The sequence below is a fragment of the Mastomys coucha genome, unplaced genomic scaffold (genome assembly GCF_008632895.1).
Source record: "Mastomys coucha isolate ucsf_1 unplaced genomic scaffold, UCSF_Mcou_1 pScaffold22, whole genome shotgun sequence".
Lineage (NCBI taxonomy): Eukaryota > Metazoa > Chordata > Mammalia > Rodentia > Muridae > Mastomys > Mastomys coucha.
Window position 1 is genome coordinate 132,287,222 of NW_022196905.1, and position 9,654 is coordinate 132,296,875.

At 42.4% G+C, this 9,654-nt stretch overlaps 1 protein-coding gene across 3 annotated transcripts in view; it reads right to left on the minus strand.

Annotated features, from left to right (window-relative positions):
• Positions 1–2,694: 2,694 nt before the first annotated feature.
• Positions 2,695–9,654, minus strand: part of Znf3 (zinc finger protein 3) — a 9,971-nt gene continuing 3,011 nt past the window's right edge. The window contains exons 2-5 of one of the 3 annotated variants that reach the window (XM_031338445.1): positions 9,034–9,158; positions 7,356–7,447; positions 6,757–6,883; positions 2,695–5,059 (exon numbers count right to left, since the gene is read on the minus strand). In XM_031338445.1, the coding sequence (XP_031194305.1) occupies positions 4,014–5,059; positions 6,757–6,883; positions 7,356–7,447; positions 9,034–9,088 (1,320 nt within the window). In that variant the 5' untranslated portion in view covers positions 9,089–9,158 and the 3' untranslated portion in view covers positions 2,695–4,013. Of the gene's footprint in view, positions 5,060–6,756; positions 6,884–7,355; positions 7,448–9,033; positions 9,649–9,654 lie in introns of those variants that run through there. The other 2 variants (XM_031338446.1, XM_031338447.1) reach the window with 2 other exon arrangements.

Sequence of the window (9,654 nt, forward strand, 5' to 3'; positions counted from 1 at the left end):
CAGCTATTTGGTCATGACAACAATACACTAATACATGTAGGTAGGAAGAGTGTATGGAGAAAGGAGACTGCAGAGATTCACTGTGAGGCTGGAACCTAAGGCCAAGGCCAATTTAGGAGTCATGAGAATATGGAAGAGAGCATGGATCAGATGTTGACTGAGAAGCTTTAAGTTTGAGAAGGAATCACACAGTGCATTTGGAATAACTCCCATTTCTGCAACCTGCCTCAATGGGCAGTTGGTCCTGATGATCATTCTTAGGCTGGACAGGTGGCTCATCAGTTAAATATGGATGAGAATGGCTCCCATAGGCTCATATACTTGCATGCTCAGTGATCTGTTTGGGAAAGGTTAAGTGTGGCCTTGTTGGAGGAGCTGCGTCACTGGAAATGGGCTTGGAAGTTTCAAAAGCCCATGCCAGGACCAGTCTCTCTTTTCTCTCTGTCTCTTTACCCCCAAACCCCCTCTCTGGCGCTGCCTGCAGATCAGGATACAAAGCTCTCAGCTGCTGCTCCAGTACTATGCTTGTCTGTTTCCTGCCATGATGGTCATGGTCTAACCCTCTAAAACTGTAAGTAAGGCCCCAATTAAGTGCTTTCTATTATAACAGTTGCTTTCGCCATGGCAACTTATAGCAATAGAACAATTACTAAAATACTGTTTTTCTGCAAGATCTAAGTTTGGCATCTGGGAACCCATGTGAGATAGTTCACAGCTGCCTATAACTCCAGCTCCATGGAATTGAGTACCCTTGTATAGCTTCCTCTGGCCTATAATTCAGAAAATAAATAAAAATAAAATCTTAAGAAAAAGCAAAAGAATTGTTATTTTAGGACAAACTATTCTGGTAATTTTTGTGTGGATAATCTATATACAATTTCTGATTCATCACTGACATTTTAAATAATGCACCTAGCAAAAATCTATGGTTTATTGGGGAGGGGGTTATGTAGCTCTGGTTAGCTACAAACGAACACATGTAACTGAGGATAACCTTGAACTCCTGAACTTCCTAAGTGTTAGAATTAAGCCATGTCCAATTTACACAGTGCTGGAGCTCAAACCTACGGCTTTATCAAGTCCAGCAAGTACTCTATAAACTGAGCTACATCTCTGGCCTTTGTTTTTGTGTGTATTTTTTTAAGGTGTGTGGGGGGGAAGAAAACCCAACTGTCTAAGTAATTGACATAAATAGGCCCTTGGAGAGCTTTTTAAAGCTATCTTTTAATTGGTCATGATGGATTAACCTGTAATTCCAGATTTTGAAAATGTTGCAGTAGGACTGAGTTCAAGGCTAGCCTGGGCTACATAGCCAGGTCCCACCTCAAACACAAATCAAAGCAAAACAACAACTTTTTCTTCTTTTTGTTTTCATTTTGTATTGTTTACTAAAAAGAGACAATCTGGCCAGGTGGTGGTGGTGCATGCACCCCTTTAATCCCAGCACTCAGGAGGCAGAGGCAGGCAGATCTCTGAGTTTAAGACCAGCCTGGTCTACAAAGTGAGTTCTACGACAGCCGGAGTTAAACAGAGAAACTCTGTCTCAAAAAAAAAAAAAAAAAAAAAACCCCAAACCCCCTCCTGGATCAGACACATGGCTCAAAGACTCTTGCCCCTACCAGGCCTGGTGACCTCAACTTCATTCCTGGAGCCCACATGGCAAGAGAACCAACTATGTGTGTGCATGCATGAATACACACACCAAAACACAGCGAGGCCAAGGTACATAATCCTTCCCAGCATGAGACACTGGGTTTATCTCCATCACAGGGGAAATAACACACCTTATGAGACACTGGGTCTGGGTTTAATCTCCATCACAGGGGAAATAACACACCTTATTTTGCTATGAATGAAAAATGTTCTCTATATTTTCATTTGATAAAAAGTTATGTTGTAGCTGGGCAGTGGTGGCACACGCCTTTAATCTTTGGGAGGCAGAGGCAGGCAGATTTCTGAGTTCAAGGCCAGCCGCATCTACAGAGTGAGTTCCAGGAAAAAAATTATGTTGTGTTACTTGGAAAGATAGAACTAGAAGCTAATTGTAAAACTAGACTGACAAGGAGACAGAACTTGACTCAGCTTAATTTTTAGTAATTAGAATGCCCAACAGTGAAACAGACTGCTTACAAACTGGCCTTGAATTTAGGATAGTCCAGGCAAGCCTTGAACTTGTGATCTTCCTCTATCAATCTTCCAAGCTGAGATTAGTGCCTGAACCTGAACCATCAGGCCTGGCAACAAGTGCTAAAGGAGCCTGGATGATCAGTTCTATAATTTTGTGGAATTAAAGACAAATATTAGATGATCCATCACCATATCCTACAAAAAAAAGTGAGTTCATGGCCATCTTAATGTTAATCTCTTCATAACATTCCTAGCCTACCATTTTCCATGACTGTAATATCCTTCTAAGAACATCAGGCCAAGACAGAGGAATGTACTCATTGCTACACAAGAGCCAAGTATACTTTTTTAGTTTTCAGCATCATTCTTAGACAAAATGATCTATAGCTCATAAGATCCTAAATTTGGTATGAAGATGGCTATATACATTTATATAGTCTGCAACAATGTCTACAAGAGATTGAGAGAGTTGTGTGTGACAAGTTTGTGACCAAAAAAAAAAAAAAAAAAGTTTATCAAAGAAAAGTTTCAAAGTTCACTTTCAGATTCCATTTACAGTCACTGTGCTGTTTTAACTGACACAAGTGTGACTCCCTTCTGAACAATGATTCTGTCTAGTAGTGCATTTCATTTATGCTACAGGCTGGGCAGGACTGGGGAGATATGGAAAGTCATCTATTGCACTGGGAACACTCAGCGAGCACAACCTAATCCTAGGAGGTGCCCTGCGCAAAGCTTCAACCTCCATCCTTCTCTGGCTTCACTGTTTGTGTACTCTGAAGTAGCTTAAGTCAGAGGTGGAATCCAGAGAGGTCCAGATGCTGAGGCCAGATGTTATATGTGAGAGGGCAGGACAAGTGAGGGAGGCAAGTTCCCTGAGGGCATGTAGTAACTAGAGGTTGACATTAAATTACCTTTTAACACAGGAATAGGAAGTTTAAAAAAGGACAGGACTCAGGCCAGTACTAAATCTGCCAGTTCTGGTCTACCTCAGGTTATTTACTGCTCTTATGAGATTCTCTGTCAGTGATGTCACGAGGGAAGATGTGTGGTCTGCCTACAGTAAATGCCTGACTGCTCTTGAAAACACGGTAGTGTTCCAAGACCCTAAAGGACAGTCATTACAGAAACCCTTGATGGGGTCCTTTTTGTTTCTCACTAATAAAATAAGCCCATCAGCACCAAGTTTCCTGAATTCATGGACTCATGTACCAAACAAAGCAGCATATTCCTTGTCCACTATGAAAGCTGGATTAGGAAGCGTGCTTTTGAAATGCAGCCCCCAGGGGCCTGGAATAGTTGTATACACTTTTAATCTCTGTACTTGGAAGACAGAGGCAAGCAGGTCTCTCTGAGTTCAGAGCCAGTCTGGTCTACATAGTTCAAGAACAGCCAGGGGTACATAGTGAGAACCTGCCTCACAAACAAAAAAGAAAAGGAAAAGAAATACAGCCTCTGTTTCTCTTCTCAGAGCATATGACGACTCCGAATATTATTCCCTCTGTCTTCTGTGCTTACCAGACTGACTCCAGCTAGTGAAATCACTAGAATTTTGTTGCAAAAAAGCATCATTCCCCACCTTGGAAAGAAAGGCTGTTCTGGTATGAGAAAACTGGTTTAGTGCAAACCCTTTCCCAAAGCTGCTTCTATTCCCAGTGCTTAATTTACTACTTGCTTCAGTTTTTTTTAAGACTGCTCTCCATTCCTGGGAAATCCTGCTGATCACTGTGCCAGGATGCTTTCCCAGTCAGCCCCACTTTACATGAATTGTTTGAGGTGGGCAGACCCTAAACTGGTCCTATTAAAACAGGTAAGGCAGAGCTCTGTAGACTCAGGACGTGAAGAAAATAGTTTATGGCTCTCATGTGGTTTCTCTGATGTTTAATTCAGCAGAGACTCTGAGAGAATTTTTGCTTTACACCCATTACATTCAAAGGCTTCTCTCCAGTGTGAATCCTCTGATGGCGAACAAGAGCTGAGCTATACCTGAAAGCTTTCCCACACTCACTACATTCATAGGGATTCTCCCCTGTGTGGATTCTCTGATGCTGAATAAGGCCGGAACTGTAGGTAAACTTCCCTCCACATTCCATACATTCATAGGGCTTCTCTCCAGTGTGGATTCTCTGGTGCTGATACAGGTGTGAGCTCTGGCTGAAGGCTTTCCCACACTCATTACATTCATAGGGTTTTTCTCCAGTGTGGATTCTCTGATGATGAATAAGGGTGGAACTCCTGCTGAAGGCCTTCCCACATTCATTGCAAGCATAAGGCTTCTCGCCAGTGTGGATTCTCTGATGGTGAGTAAGAGTTGAGCTCCAGCTAAATGTTTTCCCACATTCATTACATTCGTAAGGTTTCTCCCCAGTGTGAATTCTCTGATGTAGAATGAGAGCAGAGCTACAACTGAAGGTCTTCCCACAATCCTTACATTCATAAGGTTTCTCTCCAGTGTGGATTCTCTGGTGCTGAATAAGATGTGCACTCTGGCTGAAGGCCTTTCCACACTCACTACATTCATATGGTTTTTCTCCAGTGTGAATTCTCTGATGTTGAATAAGGTCTGAAGTTCGATTAAAACTCTTGCTACATTCATCACACTTATGGGGTTTGTCTCCCATGGGAAGTCTTTGATGTGAAATAAGTTTGGAATTCACAGTGAAGCTGTTCCCAAATTCACTGTACTTCTCATTTCTTTCTCCCATATGGGTGAGCTTTTCTTCAACTCTCACTTGGTGAAACTCTTGTATTTTCCTATCCAGTCTTCCAACAGAGGAATTCCCTAGCTGCCTTTGCAGACTGACTTCTTGTTCATAAGCTTCTTCAAACTTAAGACCCTGAGAAACATCCTTTTGGAATCGTCCCAGTATCATCTCACATGACCCCATACCTTCAGAGATTACTTGATCATTTCCAGTTTTGGAATCGCCATCTAACACAATTAAAAAAAAATGTGTCATATATTATTTGTGAGAAAATAAATATAAGTCAGAGGACGGATAACCATGTGACTGACATTTACAGTACCCAAAATAAAATGCCCCTTTGCTGGCCTGAAGAGAGGCCTTTCAAGTTGTTTGTATAACTAAAGCAAAGTTAAGACAAATAGGCTAACGAATCAGAAACAATAAGGGAGAAGGCAGAGTCGGGGAGAAAAGATGTGAACCCAGAGGAAGTCAAGCACATGCTGAGGTGGGAGGAGATGGCCTGCTTTGTTGGGAACAAAAATTAGGTAAGAGGAGCTAAAGAGTTGGCTCAGAGGTTCAGAGCACTTGTTGCCCTTGCAGAGGACCCAGGTTTGATTCCCAGCACCAAAGCAATACATTTCTACTGGGGGCACATAAGCTCCTAAACAAAAGAGTAGGTCCTTGGAGTAATCTAACAGAAAAAAAGGAATAGAGAGCTCTACAATGTTCACTTAGACATGGAGCACTACCATATATGTTCAAAAACATAGATGGTATATATAACATATATATGGCATATATATGTTATATATAAACATATAAGTATATATCCCAACATACTAATCCTTTAGAAGTCTATGTGTGACATGTTAAGTCATGAAAATACAGGGCTAAAGCACCAGGTTTGGTGTTAATAGAATGGGGCTCAGCCAGATGTAGTGGCTTAAACCTATAACCCCAGCACTAGAGTAGCTGATGTGGAAGGATTACACAATTTAAGGTCATCCAGGCTGGCCTAGGGTGCAGTGTAAAACCAGGTCTCAAATAAATGAACACATATATACATGTATACATAGACATAAATAACAAGAAAAACCACTGGAGCTCTAGCTTTTTCATTCACCAGCTCTATCATCATGCAAAAAGTATCTAAGTTCATTGTTTGTTTGTTAGAAGCAGGGTCTCATGTAGCCCAGGGTGGTCTCAGCCATTATGTGGTGAACATATAACAGGTGGTCCACCTGCCTCTACTTCTCAAGTTTATGCCACCACGCCCAGCTGGCTTCTAATGGCCTTTTTGTTTTTACCATCTATGAGTGTTTTGCCTGCGTGTATGTATGTGTATCATATGTATCTTAGTGTCTGTAGAGGCTAGAAGAGGGCATCAGATTTGCAGGGACTACGGCTACAGAAGATTGAGCTGCCATGTGGTTGCAGGAAATCAAACACAGGCTCTCTGGAAGATCAGCTCATGCTCTTAACTACTGAGCCATCTCTCCGGGCCTGCTTTTTGCACACCTATAAAATGAGGATAATACTAACCTCCTCAACTCTGAAGTTACTGTGAGGATTAAATGCAAGGGATCTGTGACACTTCCTAATACACTACAAATTACCCTTTAAATGTGAGTTATCCTTACCATTACTAGCTTTTTTTTTTAATTTACTTTTAATGTATATGATTCTTTGTCTGCATGTATGTATATATGCACCAAGTATGTGTTTATTGCCCTTGGAAGCCCAGAAGATTGCTTCAGATCCCCTGAAATGGAGTTACAAACAATGTTGAGTCTCCATGTGGGTAATAGAAACTGAACTTGGGTCTTCTGCAAGAGTGGAAAATGCCATCTCTTGGGCAGCATTAGAGTTTTCTAAGAGTACACTGCCATCAGCCAACCCTGAAGCCACGAGATAGCATGTTCTGTTGAGGACATGTCCTTACCCAGTGAGAACACATTCCCATAATTCTCCAGCATCACATCCCTGTACAGGTCCCTCTGCGCAGGTTCCAAACGCTTCCACTCTTTCCAGATGAAGTACACTGCTACATCCTCAAATGTCACCAAATCCTGAAACAGTCACATGGCCAGACATGCAATTTCAGGGCAAGGGTCTGGACTGGCAAGACCAAACAGCAACCAGGATGGGGCTGATAATATCTCTTTGGAATGTGGGCAGAGGCTGCAGCAATGCCAGCATGCACATCCAAACTGGGTGCCGCACTGAAGGTATAGTGATGAACATACTGCCTTCCAAGACACCATCACAGGAGTAATTTTTTTATTAACAGTTATTTATTTGGGGATGGGGTATTACTGTACACATATGGATATCAGAGGCCAATCTGAGAGAGTCAGTTCTCTCTAACATGTGGCTACTAGGCATTGAACTCAGATTCGCAGGATGGCAGCAGACACCTTTTATGCACTACGTCATCTCACTGACCCCAGGTCTGTGGTCTTGATGGACAGAATTAGAATTCAGGGCACTGAATGAGACATCAAAAGGAAAAGGAAAAGAATGAAGAGAACCATGGCTTACCTGGGACTTGGCCTTTAGAAGTGCAGCAGCCAACATCTCGTCCCCCAGACTATCCTTGTCAGGAAAGGAAGGGACTTTTGAAGAAGAAAAAGCTGAAGGACAAATGCCAGGTCCAGGAGTCAATCTACCTGCCTTCTGACCCAAGGTCACATCTCAAAAATCCACCTAACCACCCAGTCTCTCTTTTCAAGACTGCCATATTCTTTTATTTTTTAAATTCTTGGTGGGTCTAGGGATCAAACCCATGGCTTTGCACATGCTAAGCAAGTGTTCTACCGATGAACTCCATTAACAACTCCTCTGACTATTCATGCCCTTTCTTCAAGCTGGGCCAAGAACCAGCTATGTTCTCATTTCCCTTCCATTACTTACTGCAAAATCTTTTAAGGGATTGTTGGGTTTTTGTTTGCTTGTTTGTTTTGTTTTGTTTTTCTTTTCTTTTCTTTCTTTCTTTTTTTTTTTTTTTTTTTTTTTTTTTTTTTTTTGAGACAGGGTTTCTCTGTGTAGCCCTGGCTGTCCTGGAACTCACTCTGTAGACCAGGCTGGCCTCGAACTCAGAAATCTGCCTGCCTCTGCCTCCCAAGTGCTGGGATTAAAGGCACGCGCCACCACTGCCCGGCTCTTTTAAGGGATTCTTAAGCAGAGAAAAGTGAGCAGCTTCCCTCAAGCTCTGACAGAAAACACAATACCCACACCTATTTTTTTCACCCACAGATCAAATCTTTATCTATACAATAGAAATGTTTCCTAGCTCTGAACTTGACCACATACCTTTCTTCATCAGTCGTAAGTTTGGTGTTTTGTCTCTGAGGGCTTAGCCCACTACATACAACCCAATCTGATGAAAAGGACCATAAGAGCTTTTTCCTAGGAAGCATGGGATTGCTTGGTGCTCAGTGCTCACCTAGCATATGTATGGTCCTGGGTTCCATACCTAGGAAGTTGTATCTCCCACAAAACTCTCTAATGTTTGGGGAATTTTTTTCTCTGTATAGGTGGAGGTGGCAATGTCTGTGTGAGTGTGGATGCATGCATGTCCTGTAGATGTCAGAGGATAACCTCAGGTGTCAGTCCCTGCCCTCTACCTTATTTGAGACAGGGTATCTTTGTGTTTTTTCTGGTATGTATGCCATGCTAGCTGGCCTATGAACTTCTGAGAATCCTCTTATCTGTAGCTCCCATCTCCCCATAGGAATGCTGGGATTATATTCTTACTAGACATCTGACTTTAATGTTGGTTCTGGGGAATTCAAGCTCATGTCCTCAAGCTTCTGTGGAAAGACCTTTTACCCAGTGAGTCATCTCTCTAACCTCACAACCCTTTAATGTTAAAAAAAAAAAAAGGTATGAAAATGTAATAAAACACATCAGTTTAAGCCCAACACTCCAGATACAAGTCAAGGACCTGAACAATTCAAGGCCAGCCTGGGCTATATAGTGAGACTGTCTCAAAAATCAAACAAGCAAACCAAGTGTGCTGTCCCACACCTTTAATCCTAGCACTCAGGTTACACAGCAGGCAGGTCTCTTTGACATTCAGATCATCCTAGTGTACATAATGAGTCTTTGGCCAGCCATGGCAACAAAGTGAGACCCTGTCTTAAAGGAAAACAAAACACAAACAAGTAAACAACAGAAAGAGATGAGAATGCTCCCCAACCCCAACCCCATGCCTTACCACTCTCTAACAGGGGCAGAGGTTCCTGAGATGCATGGTCTGACTGGGTTTCCATGGGCTGGGGGGAAATGCTCTGGCCACTGGTCTGCTAGCTGTAGACTCAGCAGGAGGCAGGTTCTGAAGGACTGCAGAAGCAAGAGATCAAAACTGATCTTTAAAAATGCCTCCTGATTTCAGAAAGAGGGAACTGCACTTCCATACTGAGGAACAGTGAGAAGAAACACATGGGACTACTCTTTTAGATCCCTGTAATAATGGCACCTCCTCCCTGTAATGAGATGAGACCACACAAGAAATCCAGACTTCAAATCTTGCTCCTTTGTAAAATGTGTTAACAATGAGGTGGCTATCATTCCACAGAATGAAATGACTGACCCCAAGCCAGTATGGTGTCTCACACCTGTAATCCCAGTACTAGGGGGTGGGCAGGAGGATCAGGAGTTCAACGCCAACCTGTGCTATAAGAAACTTTACCTTGGGACTAGAGGGATGGCTCAGTGGTTAAGAATATATGGTGCCTTTCCCGAAGACCCAGGTTCAATTCCTAGCACCTACATTGCAACTTACAATATCTGCTACTTTAAATTCCAAAAAGAAACCTTATCTTAAAAGACAATTAAA